A 27,949-nucleotide genomic window follows, 5' to 3' on the forward strand; every position below is an offset into this window, starting at 1 on the left:
TGCTCTTTGTTTCCAGTGTTCTTGAATGAACATTGGCAAAGACATAACAGCTTTGAATGAAATATTTACAGCTAACTAAAAATACCAGAAGTTAGGAATTTTTATACTGGAAAAAACTGTTCCTTATTAAAATGTAAGCTCAGTTGGCTAATTACTTTAGTCTACACCTCGAGGAGTAATCAGATCGGAGTGTTTTTGATCGTAATAGTTTATCATAGTAATGCTTTTGATTGCCACTACTTACAGTTTAGCTAACGCTTTCCTGCAGATAGGATGAAGTGTGTAATACCAGTGATGGCCATTGAAGGTACTTCAGTAAGTGGCTGTCTAAAACTTTACACTACTAAGAAGGGAAGTTTACCAAGAACAATACGATAGAATAGCATGTAACTTGTTTGTGAGTCTAAATCTTTATTGAAAGTATTGCTTTTACTTGCTTGCTGGTTTCTGTGTATTGAAAAATTTAACGTATATAAGTGAGATTTCATCTGGTTGAAATGCAATGTAAGTAAATCAGTTGATGCCCACTCAAGACATTGTTTTGCCTTGTCCTATTTTTTTTTCCCCTAGTGTTTTTTCCAGTCCCTTTTTTAGGTAAATATCCTGCAGTAGGCCCATTTCTTCATCTGCTAAGCTCAGCATCTGGTACATATAAAGAGGTATTTCACATGGAATTCCTACCGATTGCTAAACCACAGAGTTGTAAGTCTCCTTCACTTCTCTATCCTGCTTTATTCCCCGTGTGTCAACTGCTCATGAGTACAGTTATGCTTATGCACAGACCTCTTATACTGACTGAAATCATGGCATTAAGCTGAAGGTAAGGGAGGGTCAGAGATGATATTTCTAATTACCACAATTATAAGCTAATGCTAAGCCATTCAATACCACAAAGAATCACTGTCATTGATGTGAAGCAAATTTAATTTGCAGTGCTGTGTTGTGGCAACAAGAGGTATGCTTTGGAACACAGATTTTCGTACTGTTGCTGTCACAGACTTGAATGAAATGTAAGGGGTTTAAAGTGATTATAACAAACACATTTTCTTACATACCACAGCCTACACTTTCAGTGGCCATCAAGAACTGTTGGACTGGGCCTGTTCTGGAGTCAGCACAGACGGTGCTGCACTTCTCTGCTGACTGCAGGGGAGGTGCATATTATGCTATCTAGGGATTTGCCTTCAGGTATTGTGGGTCTCATGTACAGAAGGTGATCTAAGACACTAAAACTTTGATCACAAGCCCAGATAAACCACATTTACTTTACCTTCTGTGAAACAAACTGCCATATGTAGGTCCCAAGCTACCAGATTGGTTTGCTGACACTGTAATATGCTCCTCCCATTAGAGAAAGTGAATCCAATCTGTCAAGGATAAGTAACCTAAGAAGAGGCTAGAGCAGCAGCCTGTAGCTATTGCACCTCTTTCTGTCCACAGAACTGTGAGCTTTCCTTGCAGAGCCCATAACTAAGCCCCTTTGTAACGCTGCACTAACAAAGGAATGCTCAATTCTTACTTGAATTAGGAATGCAGCCACAAATCTGGATCCCCTTAGCATCAGACAATGTGTGGTGGAAAATGAAGAAAGATTTCAATGGAAAAACAGTCACTAAAAAGTAACTACTCTGCTTTGTCAGCTGGGAACAGGGTTGGGATCTGAGTGCTGAGGAGTCCCCAGAGCATCCTGAATGCCATTGGCACCAGTGACACTGAAGGGAGGGCATATGTAAATAATGCATGAGATTGTCCCTGGAGAGAAAACAAGGAACAGCTATTTGCCTGTGTAGGCAGCAGCTATCCTGCTGCCGAGAGGGGGCCTTCACAGTTTATGTGATTCATGTGTGTGTATGTATGATACACAAAATACAGTACTTGGTGTTCTGCAGCTATTGCATCTCTTTCAATTTCCAGATCATGCATGGCTGCATATGGGTTATTTTTTTATTTTATTTTAAAGTAAATGACTTACAAGCTCTGACTGAGATCTAATGTAATCTGTGAAATTGCTAGTAACAGAGGTTCAGCAGGTCAACTCCTCCTTGGTGACATCTTTACAACGCTGCTTGATGAACACTGTTCTTTAACTGGGTGTATGTGGCTGTGTAATTGGAAGTTTCTGTTGATGAAATGAAGGGAGGCATCTAGTTTTGTGCCCTTTCTTTAACCCAACAATGCCAGCATAGCTAATAGGAGTGGAAAAAGAAGGCACAAAAGGTAGCAGACAGGCTTTAACTACCACAGGGAAGCAGATCTGGAAAGAAAGGAGCATACAGCAGTCACTCCAGTACACATTAACTTCAAGAGCACCTTGACTACTGGACTCCCGCAGTCCCCCTGAAGCAGTGTTTCACCTAATAATCACCTTCCATACCTATCATTACAACAGAAGAAAAGGGAAAATACCGCTTTGAACCTCAGAACAGCGTTGTTGCATAAGAATTATTTACTTGTGTTTTTATTTATTGTGAGATGTTTAAGATACCATAAGATAATCCCTGGTCACTGAAATAATTACGGCCAGCACTGTGAGGTGCTGCATCTACTGGCGCTCCAGTTGACTTTTTTTTGTAGGGCGCCGTGTCTTGTACGGCTTCTCTAGTGCTGACAGAAGCAGCAGTGCTTGTGAGGCCTTGCTGGGGCCTGGGGCCGAGCTGCCATTTTTGCAGTTGGAGGCGTAAGCAGAGAAATAGTTCATCCGGTAAAGCTCCGCTCGGCTCTTACAGCAGCCAAGCTTGCTCATCAGCAGAAAGAAATCCCTTTGAAACGCTTTGGTGAAAATTGCATACAGAAACGGGTTTGCGCAGGAGTTGACCGGGTAAAATAAAACCAACAAGATCTTAGAGTTTGTCACTGTGATGAGAGGCACCTTAAAGGCAGCGGAGATGGCAAAGAAGGAAATAGGTGCCATGCAGGTGAAATCCGTGAAGATGAGTATGGCCATTCTCTTGGCAACTTTGGTATCTTTATTGGCAGCTACCAGCTCTGGGTTCTGGACAGCTATGTATATCTTGATGTAACAAGCACAAATGACAATGAAGGCTACAACATTGAGCACCAAGATGAGCAGTATGTAAGCTTGGGAAAGACCCGTTTCGATATCCATGGGCAAACAAATGCTGACCTTCATGTAGCTGCTGACCCCCAGCAGCGGCAGCACCGCAATCAGGATGGAGAATACCCAGCCACCGAGCATGATTGGCACTGCGTGCCGCAGCCGCAGCTTGCGGTCCAGCTGCATGGCGTAGGTGATTGTGTGCCACCTCTCGATGGTGATCACCGTCAGCGTGTACACAGACAGCTCGCTTGCGAAGACGGTGAAGAAGCCGGCAGTGCTGCAGCCGCTGCCGGTTTGCCAGTCTATGGCGTGGTTGTAGTACTGGCCACTCGTCTGGGCATCGACCGAAGCGATGAGCAGCAGGTAGAGTCCCATGCAGAAGTCAGCAAAGGAGAGGTTGCACATGAGGAAGCGGGGAACTGTGAGCTTGTAATGGCTGGTTGTGAGGACGAGGAGCACAGTGAAATTGCCAGCAATGGCGAGGATGTTTATGAACCAGATCAGCACCCTGAGGAAGCTGTATCCCAGGATGTCTTCACAGGGATTAAACGCGTCTGGTTCCGGAGTGCACGTCAGGATCTTAGGCTGACAAAAGTCATACTCGAACTCAAAGCCGGTCATTTCACTATCATCAAACATGTCTGAGTAGCTGTAAGGAAAAGTTTCTTCATCTGCTGCAAGTGCGTACATGTTCTTTTCTGCTGACCACAGCGATGTGTTGTAAGAGTCATCTCTGTAGCTATTAAAATAACAAACCCCCCAAACAGAAGTGAACTATTTGTTACATGTTGCTCGCACTCTTTTATAAAAATACAACAAATTAGTTGTTTTAAAACACTTCCTAGACTTGTTTCTACAGGATGTTTACATACAATGAAGCCCTGTAAGGACACCTTTAGTTTAGGTAGCATATTTGGAGAGCCACAGAAGTCATGGTTACATCCATAGGAATGCTTTCTTATACAACTTACCAATTTGTAAGTATTTTATCTCGATTGCCCTGTAATTGAGCCATCATTTTCATGATGCCAGTAGAGTGCAGTTCAAACGATAGTAGCACTTCTATTGATGGACTATAGGCTTGATGCATATAGCTTTATCAGATAGTTAAAGAACCAAACTAAAATAACATAAGGATATTAGTTCTGCTCTTTACCTCTCAGGAAATTTACTTACTCAACAAAGGCCTGAGACTATGTATGGCTTGGGGAAATTCCTTTGCTGAGGAATTTGATCACAGTATTATAAAGTGAAGATTAGCAGCTGTGCATGGTTAACAAGATAGAGTAGTATGTCAATAGCTAGGAATATATGAAGTCTAGACTGGAAAAATGCATAACTATAAATATCTTTAGGTGTTTAAAATAGATCTCTAATCTCCAGGTCATCAATAGTGTGGGGATAAGCCTACGAAAGAAGGTACATTTTAAAAGTAAGCACTGTTCCTTCTGATTCCCAGCCAGAACAGCTACTGATTTCACAGCTACCCAGTCATCCCAACTACGAGTGTTTGGTGGTCAAATACTAAGTCTGCAATGTGAGACCTGGAGAGCATCTCCACTGAGAACAACTCTTTGTAAAATTCATAGGTTTGGGACAACTTAGATTCAAGCTTAAACTCCTGCATCTACTGAAGCCTGTAAGCTTTTTCTGGAGCAGGGTCTTAACTGGCAAATGAAGCTGGGCTGCTTTTCAACTATTCATGTTGGGTAAATATGTTCCCAATCTTGTTATCCTACCTCTTTCCTTACAGGAGAAACCGCTCCATGTCTTGCTTTTACTTGCCTGGCTTAAACTGGAAGAGCAGGAAATGTTTGACATTACTTATTAATTAAAAGTAATTGTGATTCTCTGAGAGGCCATGTAAACGTGCTGCAGCTGTGGCTTTATAAAGGACTGTATAAAACCTAACAGCAAGTGTAGGAAGACTCACCAATCAGCAAATGAGGTACTGTCTAAGGAAATCTCTATCCTCATGAGTCAATCAAATTTCAGCTGTATTGGATGTGTTGGCATTTTGTTTTTCAAGACTTTGCAATGATCTGACCCCATGTTAGGGCTAAGAGAAGTCCCAAGGTCTCCTCCCATTTAGCAGGAGAGGGATGGGTGGTTCCATAGTCCATAAACTTGTCCATGAAATACTGTTTTTAGTGCTTGTGACATCCAACACAGCCAATGCAACAGTTTTGATGTTTGCCTTTCTCCCTGTCTCACGGGATGCTGGTCATACAGAGAACTATGATGATATGGAAAGAAGAAGGAAACAAATTGCATGGGCTTACCCAAACTTCTAACTCAGGGACTCTGTACCATGAAAATTGGCCCAAATGATGGCCCAATCTTCTAATTATTCTGTAGATAAGCAAGAAGTATTAACAATGGCAGCTCTGCTTTGGATCAAACAGAACCCTACAATTATCTCTGGGCCTGAAAAGTCTTCAAGTAGGCACTTAACTTTGTTAAATATTTAATCAGTGTTTTGAGAGTATTTCAACAATTTAGACAAGAAGCTGGATTGAGTAAAGCCCATGATTTTTTTTAAATTATTATTATTTTTATTTTTTTTTACCCTTTTGAAACCGAATTTTGGTTTAATGATAGTAAAATTACCACTGTGCAACTTTTAAGGGTGACTGAATTGGAAAGAAAAAAAACCATGCTGTTCTAGAAAAAACACGAGTAGCAGGAGGGGAGGGTCCGAAGTTGCTATTTCCAGCTTCTGTATGCAGAGCGGTACTTACAGTATTTCCCTAGTTGGTTTCTTCATTGTGCTTTCACACTGTTTGGAAAAGTTGTCAAAAATGGAAAGCAAGGAATTTTGTCTGAAACGAGGATGGAAAAGAAAGTTGAGTTTCAGTCTGGATTTTGGCGAAATTCTCATCTTCCTTGCAACTGATTTTCATAGACATGTAAGGTAATCTGGAATTGGGCTCTCACAGTGGAGACATTCATGCAGACCTCTGAAAGTAGGGAGGGAAGGTTTAAAATGTTAAAATGACAGTGGGCAGTACCTCATAGGGGGTTTAGAGATGGTTTTTCAGCTTGTTTATTGTTTATGATTTACTCGTAGTGAAATAACATGAGCTGTAAGTAAAAGAAATGTTTTGCGTTATGATATACTGTATTGTCCTGGGCCGATTTCTCCACCAGTACGAACAGCAGCAGTTAGGCTGCTTCTGGAGAAATGCATCTATTAACAAATGCTGGGAGGCTTACCTTGAAAAGAACAAACTGAAAGACCACATACTTGGCAAAATCTCTGGTTTTGAGGCTTTTAAAGTTATGGGCCAGGTACTCTACTGTGTAGCCTTAAGAGAATCAGGCACGTGGAAACTTAGAGAAAGTGCTATGTATAACAAAAGAAATAAGGTTTTAAGGTTCCATTTTTAATCCAAATGTGATGCTTACAAAGAAGTTGCTTTTCTTGTAATTTTTTGAAGATGCATTATAGCTGGTTGTGCTTTCCCCCATTCAGCCCAGACATCTCAAGAATATTTGGTTTGAGGACTTCATTTGCCTGATGTCTGTAACTTAGGAGGATCTGTTTGTGGAGTCAGATAGACTTAAGACCTTGTCACCAAGTCTCACTGCTAACACAGTGCAGTCCACAGGTGGTAAAGAATGGGATATGAAGGAATGGGCAGGGGTAGTAAAAATGTATGAGACAAGGTGACTGCATATAGAGTTCAGGGCACGGTAAGGGGTTAGAAGGAGACAGAAACAGGCTGTGTTGCATGGTCATTAGAATACATAACGACAAGAAGAGTCTTCCCTGGTTAAACTAGAAGGTCTCAGTCTCTGTGGTCTCCTGCTGTCATCAGTAAATGACAAGGAAAACAGAGATGTGCCTCTCATTCCTTGATAGCTGCAGACCGCATAGAAAATAATAGCCTGCTGCTTGTATGAGTTTTTCCAGAGGTCAGGGCTGTGCAGATATGTAACACACCAGCAGTCACCTGAACAGTTTTGATGCCAGTTAGGAGTACAGTCTAGTTTCTTGATTTGCAGGTTTGATTTTTCAAAGTTGACTTAAGAAAACAGTCATTGAATAAAGAAAGTGACTTCCTAGAGCACCTCTATTTTTACAGAGCATGATGATATGTTACAAGGCCAAGCATCTGAAAATCAATAAACATGAGAAACACAGTTATCTTTGCAACTTTACTTTGGTCCCTTTTCGCATATGTGCAATGGTAATTTTAAAGTCAGAATGAATAAAACATTTTTTGTCCCAGAGTTGCCTCTGCATACAACACACTGAGAGATTTGTACCGAGACTGAATCAGCATTTGGTAGCAATGGAAACACTTGACTATAGGATTTTTGCTTTATTCTTGTAGAAGCAGAAACCACTTATTGAAATGAGGAGAAAGCATAGCATTACCCCTAATTTTACCCTGAAGATTTGGATACTATTCCTATCCTTGCAACACAGCCCTGATGTGACCATCTACAGGTCACGCTAATCAGACACCTCACAACTTGCTGCTTAGTTCACATCTTTACTGCAGACCTCAAGTGAGATAGGTGAGAACTGTGGAATCCTCATAGCTCATAACTAAACTCATTTGGAGATTCTTTGGCTGACTACAGCCAACTGAGAGTTGATTTCTTTGAAGCAAAAATGCTGAAAATTTAACTCCAGTTGTCTCAAATTGACTGTGCCAAATTAGTGGATGGGAAACAGTCTGTGCCACAGTTTCCAGCTGTGAAGTAAGAAGAACAATGCTGTCTACTGTCATCTGAAGGCCTGGTACTAAGCTGAGTGTAGCTTCTTTCTGTTGGCTTGTGGCTTGTGTCAGGTCCTTATTTCAGTGAGAAACTGAAAGCCTGTCTTTTCTACAAGATCACAAGATCATCATAGTACCTGTACCTGCATTAATTAAATTGCATAGCTGAAGGCTGCAGGTTTTTTTTTTTTTTTTTTTTTTTTTTTTTTTTACTGAGATATCAAGAAAAATACAAGCTTTCAGCGGACTTAGAATAATATCCCTGCTGGCAGATCATGGATGAGACATGTTTCTGCAGTAACAGGATTATAAATACCTCTCCTGGATTTAGGGATCTGTTTGGAGTGCGGCCTTGCTACATTCCACAGCTTCCTTGCCACTGGAGCAAGAATAATCCAACCCCGCCAGCTAAACAAAGCAGGACTGCCATTTTGGAGTTTCTGAAGTCCTACAAAACAGTGTGCTATTTGGACTTACTTCTCTGTCCTCAAGTTCCGAAAAGCACAGCAGTGACTGGGATATGTTAGAACAGCTTCCAGAAGACTGCTGAACTTATCCAGAGTTGGCAGCCTCTTCAGTGAATATGATGATGTTGCATTTAGGATCTGAATGGCCTCGAGCCCATAACTAGGCAGGGACTCCAGTGCTGTTGAAGAAATATCTCTACAAAACAGAGAACACTCTTGTTTCTTTTCATACAAATAAAAGTACCACCAAAGTGTGAAGATAAGATAGCAGTGACTCAGTTTTTTCATGAAGGCCTGCATCCAGAAAGCCACCCAACCATCTCAGAGATGTAGGGTGTGATACAGCAGAGAGTTCCCCTGCAACCCAGCAGTCCCAGACAGGCAAGGGGCTGGCTTTATCCTGGTGGAAATCAAAACCTACCATGTCGGGCCTTGTTCTACATGTTTTAATTACATGGTTTACAACTGAAACACACAAGAGAGTCTCCCATGCTTGCAAAGACAAACTTCAGTAGTTTGGCGTAGAGTAAGTTCAGAGGGGCTGCTTGCTTACACGAGGAAAGGCCAGTTACACAACTGAACATTGCCAGAGTAAGGCCATTAAACAGGGAAAAAAAAGCTACAGTTATGGGAGTGCAGCTAGTAATGCTCTGCACTGCAAAGCACCAATAAAAGGAATGCAATGGCATATGTGGCACAGAGAGCAATTTACAGAGCCACCCCTTGGGTTTTATTGCATGTTGCTTCAGCCAGTGCAGCCTTCTAGTATGTACTTGATTAACAAAGCATGAGAAGGATATGTTTTATTCAGCACTCGCTTATAGCATGTGATCAACTCATTCACCTTTATAACCAAATTCTAAAATAATACGTTGTAAAAACATATGCATCCTAGCAAAATACAAGTTACTTAGTAACGTCAGGATAGACGCACAGAGAGAGGATCAGGAGGATCTGACACAAATATAACTAAAGCCACCCAAATCCCTGTGGGGCAGAGGCCAAGGCTAAAACTGTCTGATAAGTGTTTGTTGTGGTGCCAACTGAGTCTTCTGCCCTGCAATTTCATGGCATCTTATTGATATGTTTCCATTTTATGTACAGAGGGTAGGAGATCAAGTGTGCAGTCTGCGTAGCAAAGCGCAGTTAATGTGGGACATCTACACAACTAGATAAAGGAGGGGTTTGATGCTTACAGGACATCTGGCCCCGTGGCCCCTCGCAGGGCATCGTTGTGTATCCGCTTGAGGTTTCTGTTGTCCTTCAGAATTCTGTGGAATGAAACAACAAGTCTTTACATCTGCATTTTGAAATAACTTCTATTTTCATTATTTCTTCTCATCTGTTTCCTCTCAGTCCTTCCTCCTGTCACAGTGGGGGTTGTGCAACACCTGGTCTGAGAGCATTCGTATTTCTCCAACCTGCCATCCACTGATGCCATCAGACTGTTAGCATCTACACCTAATTCTGATCATTTCCAATTTCTTCTGACTTAAATCAGGAACAGCCATTCTGGTTCCTTCACTGCAGCAGCAGTATACAAAAATGCAACCAAAATTTTGCCAAAACCATGAGGCTAGTCCCAGGGCGTGTGCAATTGATTTAAAACCCACTGACATTTCCAAGTGTAAAAGGCAGTTTTCTGAGTTTGGTGTAGAGGTTCAAGCTTTCCACTGCTGCTGCTAAATTTAGGCATTTATTAAATTTTAATTTTAAAAAAGAAGAGCTTTTCTCATAAAAACTGTGGCTTTCTAAGGGACAGTGTTTCAAGAAAGGCAGTAAATGGTGCAGGATTGACAACTGAGTTTCAACGACACTGATATATTGACTTTTCTAATGGGTATCATGAAATTTAAGACAGGCAGTTTAAGATGAATGAAGAGCTTCTGACTGCATTTGAGCTATTATCTAATAAGCTACTAAGCTACTATTATCTAAAATAGTAAGGTCTAGCTGAACTTCTAAGGTTTGACTAGAAAAGGTGTTAGACAATCTTGTCTAGGTCCTGCTTTTACTATGAAAAGTAGGACAAGATGATCTCCGAGGTCCGTTCCAGCTTGGGTTCTTGTACAATTCTATGGCTCTTTTAATTGCCGAGGAGGGGAAACATACTCACAGTTGATTCAGCTTGGTCCCATTGAAGGCATGGCTGTGGATATCCTCAAATCCATTTTTATACAGTTTGCTGAAGATTAAGAAAAATGTATAAGGAAAAATATTTGGGAAAAGATGGGATTATGTTATTGTACTATGGATTTCAAAACTTCACACTGTATTAATTTTAATGATTAGAGGGTCTGGCTTATAAAGAATATAGGTAACTATGGCATGACTGCCATTAGCTCTGAAATTAGCATAAAATTGAAGCTTAAATTCCCTAGGTGCCTTCCTGTTTAGGTGTTAAAGAACAAGGAACTTGGTGCCTACTTTGGAATAAGACCCAGAATCCAGACATTATTCCAGGTAAACCTTTTGCACCAAGAAAATAACCAACAGGCAGCAGCCCTGGATTTTGTAGTTTAAGTAGGTAAAGATGCAAAGCTGCAAGTGTCAGATGGAAAGCTCACGTAAAGCCCAGAGGGTACTGCTGGACTGCGGATCCTCTATGGACAGACCAATCTTCCAGCAGCCCAAGTGAAAGCTTTGCAGAGAAACAGGGGTGAATGATGCATCATCCAGCAGTCAGCAAGTTGCCCAAAGTAGTGCTGCCAGGCTTGAACAGTGCTTTGGAAACCTCACTGTTCCCTGCACTGCACAGGGACACTTGCTGCCAGCCCTGAGTTATTGATCCCCACTCTGGGGCCAGGTACCAAATGGCTGGACCCTGCTGTACCTAAAATCTGGCTACTATCCTTCATTAGGAGCTCTAATATATGGGTCTGTTTTCAAAGAGAAAAAGCCATTTGTGATATTAAGCTAATGTTTTCAGTATCATTTGTATATAATAATTTCTATGTTTTTTTTTTTTTTTTTTTTTTCTTTACTATTAAGTCCTAATACAAAATGTGGTGCTGTTTATAGAGGATCCTTTATCTCTGCAAAAGTTTTCTTGTTCTTTTTCCACTTGTTTTGTGAGAGCAGAAACTAAGGCTATGAACCTGCTCCCGAGAAAAGCTGTAAGTGTAGAGAGTGCCTGGCTACATTTGATGTGAGGAGTCTGTCTTGGCACAATGCTGAAATTAGTGATTTCCTTAAAAAACACAACCATGTGTAGTATTGATTCCCTGTCCTCATGGAACCCTAACAGTTGGAAAGCCTACATTAGCTATTTGTAATGCAAAGTACTACCGCAGGCTAAATTTACACACTCACAGTTAACTTGTGTTTCACTAGACTGTGCTGTGGCAGTTGGAATTATTTCTGCTAATTGTAGTTAATTACAAGGGGTGGAGTTAAAGTGTAGTTCTACAATTAGAAAGCTGCTGATAAGGTAATTCTTTGCTTCTACTATCACAAAAAGGATAAGAGAAAAATGACTGTTAGGGCTTTCCTGGCTGTGAGTTAGACTCTTTTCCATTTAATACAGTTTAGGGTTGCAGTAAAAAAAAAGAAGCATCTTTCTCCATCTCTAGCATTTTCTTTTTCTTGTACCATTAACAGAATCATCATTTTGCGGGAGTTATTTTGTGAACTTGCTAATAGGAAAAAGGCCCGTAAGATAAAATGATGCCCTCAACTAAGCCATGGCTCAACTTTAACATCATGTAGTAGTTAGTTGTCTTCGGTCATATTTATGCTTAGTTCTTCTAACACTTTCTGAAGGTATTGGTCAATACATCACATTTGTGTTTAAATTACTGTTGTGCTGGCACGTCAGCCTGATGAAGGGCTTCAGCCAGCCAGCTGCAGCACTTGCTCATGCAAGCTCAAGCTCATTTGCAGCAACAAATATTCATGGAGAATTGTGCAGGTGTTTTGGAGCACACACATGTCACAAAACACGGCTCCACATTTGGATGTATGCTGCATTTTAAATATCACTCTGGTCGGTCTACAAAGGTTGGTGTTAGTTGCTTCCAGACTGGTGTTTGTGCTACAAGGTGAAGGAGGCGGCCTGCTGCTGCCCTCTGTTGCTCTGCTCTGCTGGTCCTTCCTCAGCCCTGAATTTCAGCCATATCCTGCTGAAAAGTAGTACAGTCTGTGATTTGGGCTATTTCTACATTTATTGTGGAAGTTTTTGTGAGGACAGGGGTGCTGCAAAATCCCTACATGGCTCCTGCTGTGCTGGCAGATGACTTTTTCTCCTCGATTTTCAGAGGCTTTTTGCCTTGCTTGGAATGAGCATCTCAGCATTAAACCCACCTGTCTTGCAGACAGCTGTAGCACTGAATCCAGTTTGCTAAAAGGAAAGTCTTGGTGTGAAGACAATATAGACATACAGGCTTTAATTTCAAGATTCTTATAAAGTGGAGTTACTCTCCTCAAACAGTTGTATTATCCTCACAGAAGGAATTGGATCTAACATTGTTTTACTCACAGTGTCAGTGATTCATTGTTCATCCCCTGGAAAGCATTTTGCGGTATGGTTGTCATACGCAAGTTATCACAGAGCTCCCTTTGGGAGGAAAAAAAAAAAAAGTTATTTGTCAGTGATACAGGAACAAGATGGAAAGATTCACAGCTGGGCTAGGGTGGGTCTTCACTTACAAGATGAAATGAGCTTCTGATGAGAAGATCTGTGTCAGATCTGGAAATTCTCTTATTCCAGTGTTACAAATGCTCCTGGAGAAAAGCATGATTTACAGGGGAAAAGGTTACCAGGCTAGAATGCAAGGACAAGCCAATCCTGCAGGTATGAGCTTAACAATGCATTAAAATATGAGTGGCAAATATAGTAATTTTTAATTAGGCTCCAACTGTGTCTGTAAGATCTGTAAAAACTGTGTGTAGCATGCTCAGGCAGTATCCTGGAGAAGCAGCACATGTCCTCTCGACTCCTTAAGTGCAAGGAAGAGTTTTTAATTACCCTTTTTGTGTGGTATCTTGTCTAAATGAAAACTTTAGAAACAAACATTTAGCAGAAGTAACGGGCAGACTTTACTGTTTTGTCCATTTCTTCTCTACCTTGGGTTAATTTATCTTCTTGCTTATTAAAAGACCTCACTATTAGTTAACTGCTCATTGAAGCTATTGTGTATGATGTACGAACTTGTAGTGTATCATAAGGCATGAAAAACTTACTTTTTTCCTTAAACTCGCAAACAGAAAAGTAACAGAATGTTTTCTTACAAGTATTTTAGCCTTGGAAGGTTTCTGAATGCTCCGTCTTCAATGTGCAGCAGATTTTTCGTGTTCAGAATTAATCTGTAATGAGGGAAATGTCTGTCAGTGTTGTATTGTTACACAGCTGGAGGGACTTGAATTTCACTAGCAATCGGCCTTGTCAGAATCTGACGTGCAGACTTTGACAGAAGACTCTCACGCTGCAAACAGACTTTCTAGAAATAGGCTACAAGTGCGTTTTGAAGCAGTATTGATAACAAAATCGGGTTATAACTGTTAGGTAGCCAAAAAAAGATAGTATCTCCTTCAGGATTCAAACGTTGTCTTGTTAGTCTCCTGTAGCTCTTTAATGGTCTTACTTAACTTTCTTGTTTTGGCAGACAGGCAAATGACAAGCTGTCCATACCTGGTAGGTGAATCCATTAGGTCAGATCTTTCATTTCTTACCTATACCCAACACTGGTCCATTGATTCCAGTGGAAATTAGACACAGTAAGAGGTGGACAAATCTGTGTCTGATGCTCATGTGAGCAAGTAATTTGCTTCAATGGAATTCACATATAAGAAAAAACAAACAAACAAAAAAACGCAGAAATTTGTCCTCACTCAGTTGCACCACTTTTTAAGCCACTCACTGATCATTCTGTGGGAAAAATGCAATAATGATATGTTGAATCAAATGTATAGTTTCCAATTTCACTAAATATTTTGGAGCATATTCCTAGTTATTGCTTTAACTCACAAGCTCTCTCAGATGCCTCTGCTAGGCACATCAAGCTTAAAACCAGTACAGGCTCTGTTTGAGTAATATTTCTGAGCTCAAAAGAAGAGCTGCATACTAAGCAGGCATATATAAATACTGTAGGGCTTTGAAAACTGCATTTTCAAAAAGAAAATGTTTTTCTCTTCTGTTGTTTTCTTGAATTATTTCTCCACTTAGAAAGCTCGACACTGCTGGTAGAAGTAGACACAACGCTCCCATCCTGTCATTGTGTTCACTGAAAGCAACAGGACTTCATACACATGGATCAATTTGCATGATCTAGATCTCCAAGGCTAGACCTTACAGACTGCTCACTATTTTATATGGTACTCTGGAGAGAAATATTCGTCATCATAGACCTCATCCAACACCAGTTGAAGTAACAGAGGGAGATTTGGTCCAGGGATACTTTTCTGTAGACTGTTTACTCCTTGACGATACTAAATCACAACATGGCTGCCTTTTTTTCACAGAGACTTACATTTCAGACAAAGCAGGAAGGCTGTCAAATGCGCTTGCTTCTATTCTCTCTAGGGAGTCACTCTGAGAGATTTCGCTGTAATGAAAAAGGCAGACACAAAGCAATACATTAACAGAAAAGATACCAAAAATCAAGCTTCCACTTTATATTTGCTTCTTTTCTATATGGTTATTTACCCCGCCCCCCATTCCCCAATTCTTGTTTTGCAGCAGTGGCCATGCCTCACCTCCAAAATCATAGGCAGTAAGGTCTGAGAGAGAGAGAAGCATTATTCTGTCTTGGCAAAAGGTTCTGCCAACCATTTGGAATAAGAATCTACAGGGCAGCCAATCTCCATTTTCTCAGCAAATTGTAGGTAAGGTAGTGACTGAGGGCTGAACTAATGCAAACACAGTAGTCAGCCCAAGCCTGTAAGCCTTTCTCTCCTACCATTGGTTCCACTTCGTGAATCTATTTGCATGGACAAAGATGTAAATAACGTTCACAGACCTTCATAGACTGCTATTAAATCAGGATCATGGTCATCTAATCCACAGATGTAGAGACACGCAAATACATGAATATGCATTCAGTGCACTTTACGAATAATTTTTGGATTTAAGTGCCATTTTCATTACATACATGGAAATTGAATGCAAGTGGCTCTTTTCCATCATTACATAGACCAACATGACTGTTTTTGTAGACATTACACAATTTTGACACACCACACATGTAGTTAAGAATAACCAATGTTGGATACAGGGAAAATAAATCCACTTCTTTGACGCTTGCTAAATGCCTGCTAGATTAAGATTCATCTATATTATATATAAATATATATTATTGTATATATAGAATATATTATATATTGAATATCATAGAATCATCGAAAAAATAAGGTTGGAAAAGACCTTCAAGATCATCTGGTCCAACCATTCCCCTGCCACCAATGTCACCCACTAAACCACATCCCTAAGCACCATGTCCAACCTTTCCTTGAACACCCCCAGGGATGGTGACTCCACCACTTCCCTGGGCAACCTGTCCCAATGCCTGACCGCTCTTTCTAAGAAGGAATGTGTCCTAATTGTTTTAACTGTTGAAGAGTAGTACTCTTTGTCCAATTCTTTGTTTTAATCGTTGAATAGGAGGGGCATGACGTTTCCATTTTTCCACTCACCATGGACATCGCCTGACTGCCAGGACTTTTCAGCTGTGATGGAGAGAGGCTTGGCAACTCCATCAGCCAGTTCCCTCAGGACCCTGGGATTCATGTCATCAGGTCCCACAGAGGTGTACCTGTTTAGATTCATCAGGCGGTCTTGAATGTGCTCTTCACTTACAGCGGGTGGGACTTTGATCCCCAAAGCCTCCATCTATGGGTTCAGGGAAATGAAAGACTTGGGAAGCCTGTCTACCAGTGCAGACAGAGGCAAAGAAGTTGCTGAGTACCTCAGCCTTCTCCATGTCTGTTGTTACCAATTACTCAGATGTAGATATTTTTTAATATTAGAAATTAGCCACCTATGATCACTTACACACTACTATTTTCATCCCTTGGTCTATTTTAACAAATGTTAAAGGTGCATGGTGGCCCTTGGGGACTCCTCCTATCACCCCAACGCAGCAGCCCAAAGGAAGCTGGGTCCTCTCTTATGCTCTTCCTTGAGGCTCTGTGCAGAAGGGCTGCCACCTCTCGCAAAAGGGCTGGCAGATGGGAAAGAAGCACTCACACAACCCCTGAGAATTGGCAAGAGTTCTTTATTGCTGGGTGTTTGGTGGTTCCAAGCTAATGCTTGGGATGGAGCCTGAGTGACGACGAGTAGGGAGCTCGCCAGGCCCTGCTGCGAAGCTGTTGGTGCTCTCTGATGGAACAGAGCAATGACCTGCTGGGGTAGTCACAGGTGTGATGTGGCCGAGGTGGATCCAATTCCATGGGTTCCTCCACCTCTTCCTGTGGACCCAGCTCCATGGGCTCCACGGGGTTAGGCAGGAGGACAAGCCAGTCCTTGCCCAGGACTGCCCACACGGGATGCCTTCCATCAGGAATATTTTCAGGCCAGGGTGCCGGGGTTGCCCAGTTCCACATGTAGGTCCCATGCCGCTGTCCAGTTCAATTCCAGGCATGGATTCAACGCTGCTGTCTGTTTTATGGCCACGGCTGGGTCCCACGCTATGTTCTGGCCAACAGGCACACCTCTGCTCCCCATGGCTGTCTGCCTCACGCTCCCACCTTCGCTCCGCACCACCACTGCACCACTGCTTAGGCCCAGGCCCCCTGTCACTGTGTGTTTGAGGGGCCGGCCTGTTCCCCGCTCACTGCGGTGGCAATGATATCTCTGATACGTGTCTGTGGGCTGGGCACCAGATGTCCCCCGGGCACTGGTGTCTTTTGTGCCGGAGGTGCTGTCCCTCTGCCCACGACACATCTTCTTCTTGTTAGCTGCCATCCTTCTTGGTGCTCCCTCAGACCGCATCGCTGTCCTCACACCGAGGAGGGCTGCCGCTCGCCTTGCTCCTTCTCTACCCTCCTTCCTGCTGCATACGCTGGCACTCAGAGGACCAAGTAGCTGAGCAAGTGGCGGGCCAGCTGCAGGGATCCTGTTTTATAGGGCCCGGGGCAAAGGCAGGGCAGCGGTGGCCGCTGTGACCTCAGCAAGCCTCTGTGATGCCCAGCACGAGTGGCCCAAAGGCAGCTGTGCTGGGAGCAGCCTGGAAGATGCCCTCACGTGGAGGAAGGAGGAGGGTCGGGGGGGCTGAGGGCCCCTTTTCTGGGGCTGGCTCCCCCAGGCCATTTGGCTTGCTGGAGAGAAAGGTTGCCCCACGCAATCCTGCCTCAACCCATTTTTCTTCAGATCTCCAAGGGTTAGAATCTCTTGTTAACAAAAGAAATTACATGTACTGGATTATTTCGTGTATTGTTTGCAGACGTGAATTTTCCTCTGGATCTATTAATATTCTCAACTTCAACTATGTAAGCATCTACAAATTTAATCACAAAGCTGTTTTCCTTTCCTTTGCATTAGGACGCTACTCAAATTCAGCTCTAATGTTGTTCTTTCCAGTACTATATTCTGTATATATATTCTATATATTCATTATATATTAAATACATTATTATATGTTATATAATTCTACATTAAATATATAATTAATATATTATATATATAAAATATATATTCATCTGCATTTATAGGAGAAAGGTCTTCAAAACATTTTTTCTTGACAGAACTGACTGGTATGGCACAAACTAAACCTAAGATTATAATCTGTCAGCGACAACAACAAATATTTTCTAAACAACTGAAGCACATCTATAAAATCAGATTAATTATTATCACAGGCCTGAAAGTTATCTTATTTGAATTGCTATTATAAGAAAACAATTCCTACTGATGTTGCTATAAAAACCCTTAGACCATTTTTTTTTCCATTGGTAGTAGCAAAGGGGAATGCATACAAGAAATCGTATGTTAAGTATGTATATATTTCTTACAGAAATATTAATGATTTTTTTCATAATCAGAATTCAGTGAGATTGATATTTTTGATAGTGCAATGGTTATTCATGAATGAAGATGGATGCAAAACAAGAGGCCTGGTGAGCACCTGATTCTATGAGACTCAGGGGCTTAGCTCATGCACTGGGAGGGATCAGTGACTACTTGCAGTACTTAAAACAACAAAAAAATTCAGGTTCAGGGTCTGAATCATGAAACCCCAGATCCCATGAGATCCTTCCTACTTGCCACTGGCTTCCCATTTACACATGTCTGAGAGAGTTATAGCAGTGATAAGAATTTATCATCTGATTTGCAGTTGGTGATGAGTTGCCAAATAGATGATTTAGAGATTTGTAATTTAAAAATATGCACTTTACAAAGTAACACTAAATCTCAATAAAATTTTGAAGTGTTCTATAGCTTTACATCAGACAAATACATTGATTTCTATGCTTTTAATTTGGAGAGATGTATTAAAAGGACACAAAGAAAACAAATTCTCTTATGGAAAGAAAAATGTCAATGAACAAAACATTCTCTATGAAGAATGGGTTATGCATACAGCTTGGGAAAATTTAGCATCAAATCATAAAGGTAGGAGAACCTTTTTAGATTTAAGTTGATCTCCCATCTAAAAATGGTAAGGTTTCATTATTTGTTCAGATGTAAGTGAATGCAAGAATACAGTGCCATTAGATTGTACTGTAATACTTCATTGTAGTTGAATAGATAGGGACATAGTTTAGTTTGTTTTCTACTTACTAGAGCTACAGAAACACAGGAATTCATAATTTGGCCAAAATTGTTTAAGCAATGAGCACTAAAAGCTAAACCAGACCAACTGAGTCTATTTAGGTGTTTGCATTACCCTCATCCTTCTAGTTGGCCTTCAGGAATGCACCATGAAAGGGTTTCCTATTTTCTCTGTTTCCTGGATAATAGATTATGTAAATATAACATATATTTTAATAGCTGATAAACTGTGTGCTTTTTATAGGTGAAGACAATTCTAAAAAGCACACCTAGAATAGAAAGCACCATTACCTGTGCTGCTACTTTTAGATTCTGGGGGAGTTCATTCCCCTGTTCTGGATTGCACTGGTGTGGCATCAGCTTTGTCTTTCAGTGGACACCCCATGCAGATAAGTAAAAAAATAATAAGTAATGGAGACCCAAACCTGCCATCTTTCACTGGCAATAATGACAGAAATAAGGGTGAGACTAGTCAGCCAAGCCTGGTTGGAGTCCTTGATATAAAACAGATTCAAAGCCAAGGGAGTGGAAGCATCATGTGCATAGTTATAGTGCTTGTAACTGTAACATCTAGGAGGGGGATCGGCCCTGCCTCGCTTACCTCTCCATGCATAACAGCGAAAAAAAAAAATCTTATTTGAGTATTTCATAAATGTATAATCACAGAATATCATAGCTATCATTGCAGCACTAACATTTTATGACAGAAATCTCCTCTACAAATCAAAAGTGCCTATCATCAGTTATCAAACCGAATCCGGTTCTCTCTGACATGATTAATGTTTCATTATGTTATGTAAACCAACTGTTAAAAGGCATACCTTTTCAAATACTCTTATGCATACTGCTGATAAGAAAAGAAATGATTGGCTTATAAAAATAGCTTATTCTTCCCCTGCAGTTTTTTTCACCAAAAGTGTTTTTTAGAAACACATTTTTACATTATTATAAAAAGACATTATTTGTGATGGAGGTTTATGACAGAACGTCTAGCAAGAGATTAAGGAAAAATCTATGGAAAATGTTGCCAACTTACATGATGAAGGCATCTCTAAGACCTTCAAATGCATGTGATGGGATTACTTTTACAGGAAGATGAGTAAACGATCTGAAAAAAAAAAAAAGAAAAGAGTGAGGAAAGGATTGTAAGGCATGGGGTTTCCTTGTTTACAGATTGTACACTGCGTAGAGAAACAGTAAAGCATCAAGTCACTTTATCTTGCCTACAGTTCTTTGCACCTCTAGGACTTGATCCCTTTACCCTTGATTTCAGTTAAACAAATTTGAGGGCTATTGGGTCAGTTCCTTAACAGCATAAATTTGAGATTTTTCATGGTCAAATTATGATAATAATCATAAGCTTTTAGAAAAAAATATAGCCTTATTAAAATGCGCTTCTCTATTCACAGTCAAATGAAGCTAGAGGCCATCTGTAGCTATTTCCTTGGAAAAATGTGGCTTTGATGTAAAGCTTCCTCTATGAAACAGTGTTTGTTTGCATTCTTTGGACCATGCTTTTCTCTCCATAATACTGCTGTAATGTTGTGGTGTGGCATCATGAATTCATTAGAAAGCCTCTCGCTACATGCAAGTTCTAGGAAAGATCCAAATTGGGCCTGATTTGTTTTATGTATTTATTTTAAATTGCAGCACTAAGTTTTACTGTTTGAAAGTAAGTGTGCACTTTCCTTTTTAAAATTTGTAATTACTCTCACTGAGATGTTAATGATGCTGTGGGAGGTAGATCTGTATTTTACCATCCTACTCTGTAGTCCTTTTAGCAGCCAATTCATACAGCCATGACCACACTCTCCCTGATAATAGCAATAGGAAAATATTTAACATATTTCAAGACACTATCTCTGTGCAAACAGATACTTGCTCTCTTTTGCTTTTTAATTACAGATATCTAGTCAGAGACATTTGTTTCTCATCCTTAAAAACACCGTCAAGGTTTTTTGACTGAACTGTTTCTGTGCTTCTCAAAAAAAAGTTTTTTTTCCTAATTTTGTTGTCATAATCCTTTATATGAAGACAATTAAAAATGTTTAAGAACTTAAAGTTAGCTATAGTGCCAGGCTGTCACACATATTTATGTCTTGGGATTACCAATCTAGATGTACTCTGGAGACTGGCACCAATTCCTTGCTACAGTCCAATATGATCTTTGGCAAATCATTTAGTTTCCTTACACCTTGATTCCCTGTCAGTAAACTGGGAATAACAATGCTTCCCTACCCTATAGCAATGTTGTAAGAATATGGATGCTTTTGATACCACTGGGATTGGGCCATACTGGTCTCTATAGACATATGCTGGCAGGTTGTGTTGTGTGTGTGCAGGAGCTGTGCTTAAATCAGAACTGAAGCTAAGTCGTATGTCTTGAGAAATGTATCTGTCCCTTGGGGACAGAAGTGTGCAGAGAATCCTGCAGCAGGGATCGATAGGCTGAGCCAACAGGAAAACACCTTTGGGAAGAAGTAAAAAGTAGAAGCTGAGAAATTGCTTGTATGTAGCCTTGGCAGCAAGAACCTCTTTATAGCTGTACCATCCATTGGCTAGAGCTGCTTGGAAAACAAAACATACCTTTTTGTGAGTGTCTACACGCACAAAAAAAAAAAAAAAAAAAAAAAAAAAACCAACAATACCTGCCCCCCTGCCTGCAGAAAATCTTTGGCACCAGTGTTCCTTTCTTAGCTACCTCAGCTATGGAATTAAATGTAAGTGGGATAAACCAGCACTTTAACTGTAACTTTAACTGTAGTTAAAATGCATGACGGAACTTAATCCTTTCTGTATTTGAACATAAATATATATATATTTTAAATTCTTGTGAGTTCACCTTGATAGCTGGAACCCTGAACTCAACTGCATTGACATTACCTCATGCCATTGATGGTCTCACAAAACAGTAAGAACAAAGGAAGAAGGCAATTCATAATCAGACATCTCTTAATCCTCAAAGTACTGCTGTAGCACACAGACAGTTCCACATCAGTAAAGGTATCCTAAATTCACCAGAAAGGTGTAAAATGTTTTCACTCTCTTCTTGTCTGCTTTACCTTTGTAGCTTGCATCTCAAACCCTGCCTGTGTTAAAAAGAAATATATGATGTCTCTTTCTAAACATTTTGAAGATCCGCTAGCTGCTGACCAAAATCCAGACTGTGTACATGTATAAGCATTTAGGTTAATACAGTTTTGGCTGTTTGGTGCAGGTTTAATTCTTTCTGAAGCCCAGAATAAAGCAAGGCCTTATCTCCTATGCTGAAGCCTCTGCTATTGAACATGACTGATGTTTTTGGTAGCACACAGCGCAACCCAAGCAGGTACTGGCAGGAATTAAATATCGATTTCTTTCTGATAGCACTCAGATTGTGATACTCAGATGTGACCAGTTATTTGTCTCTCGGAGCTGGGAAGCTTTTGACAAAAAGAAAGAACAAAGTGGGTTTTACAAAGTGGGTTTTATAAAAATATATCTAACTTTCCCATGCTACTAGCCGACTTCCATAGCCTTTGAAAGGAGGGCTGCATCCATTTTTAATACAAGTTATACACACCAGTTTGAAAGTGTTGTTAAAGGATGAATTTTTCTACTTTTAAGAAAAATTGTTATGTTTCTTTCATATTTAATACACAATAATTCATGGATACTCACTCCTTGCATTCAATGGCTGACAATACTGTAACTTCAGATAATCACCAGGCATTTCATCCTTGGGACTGGTATCCAGGCAATGTGTACAGAAAGGAGTGGGGAGCCAGCCAACCATTTAGGCATGGAGCATGTGTGTAAATCCTAGCATGTCTGTAAATCAAGCTGGGTTTTCTAGGCAGTAGGGTTTGAAATTGCCAGGCTATACATGTAAGGCTATCCAATGACATTAGGAGACACAGGAATATAGATTGTCCTAATTATTTTCTTGTTTGGTACCTAAAATACCATCCTCCATCCAGCATTTTTTTCCTGTGTTGTTGTTCTGAAATCATAAATTTAGAGTGGATTTTTCATAAGGATGGTTACCGTCCTGTTAATAGGAATACCAGGGCCAGTAGGGACGATGAGAGGCATACAAAGAGCAAACCACCTGTTTCTGCTGCTGTAAACGTGTAGAGGTACCACTTAGGAGCTCTTTGGAAAATTCTTATGGAGTGGTCTGTTCCAAAGATACCCTGGCATAAACCTGCTGTCATATTTTTTATTAATTCTGGGATATAATAAAATCAACTTGACTCTGCAATTTTTATCTGCTAAAAGATAAAGTTCTACTCTAGGACTACCACATCGATTCAAGCTCCAAGAGAAGCTTTGGGAGGTCTAGGTGCCCAAACACCACACGACCACCTGCAGTTCTTTTGTAGAGGATTCAAAGCCCAGCTCACTCACACTGCTGAAGAAAATCCCTGCATTACAGACACTGGCCTTTGGAAAAAAGTGCTTAGTTGCACATAAAAAAAAAAAAAAAATAGCACAGGCTTTCATAGCAATAGGTATGAATGTTACTGCAGCTGGGTTGGCAGATATATGGTTGCATCACTGTTTTGTAGGATTACCCAGAATTGTAATGCCAGAAAGGTAGATTCTTGCTAAGAGTGGCAAACATTTTATTCTGTGGTGTCCTTGAACTTAGAAGAATTGAGAGTATTGATGATTGAAAATAAGACTGAAAGCCCACCATTTTCCCAGGAGTTTTATCAGCTTCTGGGGACAATGTAAGCATTGACATTGATTTTTAAAGCCCTGTAGATTAGGCACTATCTACCTGAAATGGGAACTATGAGGTGGATGTACCACACGAACAGTCAGAGTGCTTTTAGCCAGGTGCTAATAGGTGACACATTATCTCCTACCAAAGACATTTTATTCCTGAAACTGAATTCCACTGTTGATCCTTAAAAAGCCAGGTATGTCCACAGTGAAGACATGGTAGAAATGTCTATTTATTCAGCTTTTGCCCCACAGCTTTGGACTGAGTGCCTGATACTAACCATGTGCCACTTGCACTAATGCAGGAGCCCTGCATACAGGGGAACACAGGCACAGCAAGGTGAGCTTCACTATGAAATGAGGTTTCCAAAGGGGCAGAAAGGTTTTAGGTATCCAACGTCTATTAACATACAGCCAGAGTTGGGTGCCTGGCCATTTAGACTCTCTTAAACAAGCAAAAGGGTGCAGATGCACCATGAAGCTTCAAATGAAGAAAATCTATGTTTTGTTTCAATGGTGTATTAAAGGTTATTTTTCTGCTGAGACTAAGCAGACACATAATTGATGTAGTCAGCATGGCATACAGAGGTGTTGGGATAATGGGGTTTCTCTAGTGTTTGCCTAGTGCCCAAATTAAAAACAGGATCTTGAGAAAAATATGATTAATTCAGAAACATATAAACACATAATTCTGCAACCTTTCGGCACTCTAATCATTTAAAAATGATTTAAAAATGATTCTTCCAGCGATAATACGACATGGCAGATCTGGTAACCATAACCTGTTGAAATTTCCTTACCAAATATGTGCTTGAACTGTAAAAAAATATCAGAAGTACGTTTGAAAGCATGGATTGTGACAGCATCAGGGCTTGAATTACTCTGGTATAGCTGGCATTATGTACTAGCATTTATTTTCTTGACTATTCTTGGAACAAGATGATCTTTAAGGTCCCTCCCAACCCAAACCATTCCTGATTCTATGATATACCATGACTGCTCTGGTGCATCCAGGTACAAATGTGACTACAAGGGGATAAAAGTAACTTCCTCTTGCTTTGCCTCTCAAATACAGATATACAGAGCTGGGCAGGGGGAGAAGAGAGCCAAAGACATACTGGTATAGTATGGAAAGACAGAGTTAGGAAAATGACAAAGGTGGGAAAGAGCAAGAGAGGGAAAAACAGCACCCAAGTGGATAAGGAAGTACTAGTATGAAAATCAAAGAGAAGTAAGAGGTGAAAGGAAAGTAAAAGAGGTGGAATAATAACTAAAAAAAGAGCCAGAATACATGTATGCATGTATGGTTAGAGACTGCATTTATTATTACAGTTTTGTATAAACTGTATGCTATTAAAAAAAGTAAAAAAAAAATAAAGGAATGGAAATTCAGTAGTGTATTTCCAGGTTCAGTATAAATTAGGTTGGATGTGGCCTGAAGTGGGATGTGGAAGCAGAAGCCACAGCAGCTGGAGAACTTAAAAGTCAGAGATGATAAGAATACCTAATGGTGCTCACTGTGTGCTGGGCTGCTGCTGGCACAGGAGAGCTGGTAGGCACACCTAAGTGAGGTGATCATTTGTCCCCGATTTCTCCTGTTATATTTGTGATGTAAAAAGCATGCAACAGGACAGTGGATCTATAGTTGTCTGGTTCATGCAGATCTTTATGGCAGAACTGCAAAATGCCAGAGTCCTGAGGGCAGAGCTCAACTTAGATGAGTATTTTCCCTCAGGCACAGCTGGAAGGACCATGTCACCAAGGACCAGCCACATCCATCCTACTGACACTGAGTGACTTTTGCTTGGTGTCCCACTCCTGGAATAGGCAGCAGGAAGGATTTACATCGCACTGAGCTGGCTCTCTAGCTTGGGTCCCATTAACTTACTAAGCAGTGAGTGTTTGCTCTGTGAGAGTGTTAAACTGTGGGGTGGGGACTATAACTCAGAGGGGAGGGGTGCCCTATGGCAGCGTGTCCCATTTGATGTTCATGCACTTCTGGAGCAGATGCAGCAGGAGGACATACAGTCGATGGCTGGGATCTGGCTCTTTTTGCCAGACCCTTCTGGACATGAAGGGCATTTCCAGGAGCTAGACATGCCTGTGAATGCAGACTGAAAGAGAGGGATTTTTTTTTTTTTTTTTTGATGTCTCAGTATAATATTTCTTTTAGAGGAGTAATGAGCAGAATTGTGGTTGAACTCTTATCTGACTGTACAGTTGGCTTCTACAGCCAGCCTAATAGTTGTACTCTGCAAACAACTGCAAAGTTGTTATAGTAAAAGTTAAAGGGAAAAAATCTTCCGATATCTTTGTCTATCATCTACCCTGTTGATCCCAGTGAAATATAACTGAAAGTGGCCACAGGCCTGTTATTTGTCTTAACCTGGATCACTGAGGTGGGGCTGTGGTTTCTTCTTGGGGTGACAGATTGAGAAAAAGAAAAAGTAAAGAGTAAATCAAAAAGAAGGAGAAAAATCACATGCATTTAGAGCTTTTGATAACCTCTCTGGGCTGTGATGTGACTACAGACAGATGTGCAGCATACTAATGAACATGCTAAAGCCCTGCAAAAACTGCCCTTCCCATCTCCTTCTGCTGCAGGGATCCTGGATGTGACTGATCCCTTGCCCACTCTGTGTGTGCTACAAATGCCATGAAAGCAACGTACTTGTTGCAAGAGGTACAGATAATTTCTCCAGCACCAATGGGCTCCGCTTACTCTGACACCACAGTAACACAGAGAAATGGGTAGGAAACAAACTCAGGACAGAGATGTTTCTAAAAACTGACTTTGGAGGAATGATTCATGTGGCTCTAAACTATCAGAAATTAGCATTTCTAGCACATATCAATTCTCAAGCTAGGGAGAAAGCAAAGAGAAGATCAGGGACAGCATCATCCCTGGGGAATTTCAAGAGCATATGAAATTTACAAACAAATCAGATGAAAATGTAAAACAAATGCTTTGTTTCCAAAAGGGGCACAATAAGAAAAAGCCAACTTAATTCCTGCACAGATAACCAAGGGATCCTAGAAACAGCAACTATGTTATCTGTTGTTCCTCTAATCCCGTATTTTGACGCCACAATTGTTTAGGTAAGTGCCACAATTGGGCTTGTAAACTGTACAACAACGCTCAAATACTTACATATATCGTGTATTTGGTCTGCTCTGCTAGATTGTGAGCTCGGAGCATGGTGTCGGAGCGGGGCGAGGGGATCCTCGTGACTCCCTTTTGTTACAATTCAGCCCTAATTCCCATGGGTGTGTTAGGCAGAAAGATGCTACGGACCACTTCACAGAGAGCCCAAGAGCTGTCGGAGCTCACAGCAGCTTTTTGGCTGCTAGGGTTGAGAACAGCTTAGCCACTGCCTTGTCCATGACTTGGACCTCAGAAAGTTGCAACATGCGCTGACAGTGAGTTGGATCGCAGAAGCGAGCACCGCTAGGGTTTTGCTGCTGTACCACAGAGGCCTTTGAGTTGCACAAGCTTTGAGAGAAGAGGCTGCGAGAAGACAGGCACATTTGTGAAAACAAACAAACAAACAAAAAACAAAAAAAAAGGAAAAAAGAAGAAACACAAAGAAGACAGAACTGAAGGAAGGTTTAAGAGCAGATATCATCCTTTTAATCCAGTTCCTTCAAAGTTATTCTGGCTGGTTTTGGAACACGCAAGCCAGCTTTTGCCATAGGAGGAGGATAAACACAGCAAGTTCACACATCTGCACCGCCCCTGCACCTTTTGCAGGCTGCCAAAAGACCCTCACCGCCCCGGACACAGACCCCGACTCCCCTCCAGCCTCCAAAGCCCGCGGGTTAGCCCCGTCCCGAGGCGAGGCGGTGCGGGGCGAGCCCCCCTGCGCGCACCCCGCGGTACTTACGCGCGGGCGGGCGCGGGGCGAGCCCCGGGCGGCGGCGGGGGGCAGCGCAGGGCGGCCTGGCTGCAGGCGCAGCGGTGCGGGCAGCGGCCCCCCGCCGCTCCGGGCAGCAGCGGCAGCAGCGGCAGCAGCAGCAGCAGCAGCAGGGGAAGCAGCGGGGGCACCATGCCGGCCGCACCGTGCCCGCTCCGCGCCTCGCTCTGCCCGCAGCCCGCGGCCCCGGACCCCCCCCTCCCCGTCCCACCCGAGCCTCCCGTCCCCGCCCCGGGGCGGGCTCGCAGCCCGGGGGCCATAGGGGTGAGGGGGATGCTCGGGATGCGGGGGCCCGGTGGGAGCTCGCTTCGGGGTGGAGTTCGTAGCGGGGTCTTCCCGGACGGCTCCTGCTCGGCTGCGGTGCC

The 27,949-nt window shown here is 41.6% G+C and overlaps 1 protein-coding gene across 1 annotated transcript; it reads right to left on the bottom strand.

Annotated features, from left to right (window-relative positions):
• Positions 1-593: 593 nt before the first annotated feature.
• LHCGR (luteinizing hormone/choriogonadotropin receptor) lies at positions 594-27,718 on the bottom strand. Its single transcript, XM_035320561.1, has 11 exons — positions 27,555-27,718; positions 19,997-20,068; positions 14,723-14,797; positions 13,485-13,559; positions 12,903-12,977; positions 12,733-12,810; positions 10,372-10,440; positions 9,452-9,526; positions 8,266-8,451; positions 5,800-5,880; positions 594-3,797 (listed from the first exon to the last, which is right to left on the bottom strand). The coding sequence occupies exons 1-11, from the start codon at positions 27,716-27,718 to the stop codon at positions 2,543-2,545; spliced, it is 2,205 nt and encodes a 734-aa protein (XP_035176452.1). The 3' UTR covers positions 594-2,542.
• Between the last annotated feature and the right edge of the window lie 231 nt (positions 27,719-27,949).

The sequence above is a fragment of the Oxyura jamaicensis genome, chromosome 3 (genome assembly GCF_011077185.1).
Source record: "Oxyura jamaicensis isolate SHBP4307 breed ruddy duck chromosome 3, BPBGC_Ojam_1.0, whole genome shotgun sequence".
In the NCBI taxonomy this organism is placed as follows: domain Eukaryota; kingdom Metazoa; phylum Chordata; class Aves; order Anseriformes; family Anatidae; genus Oxyura; species Oxyura jamaicensis.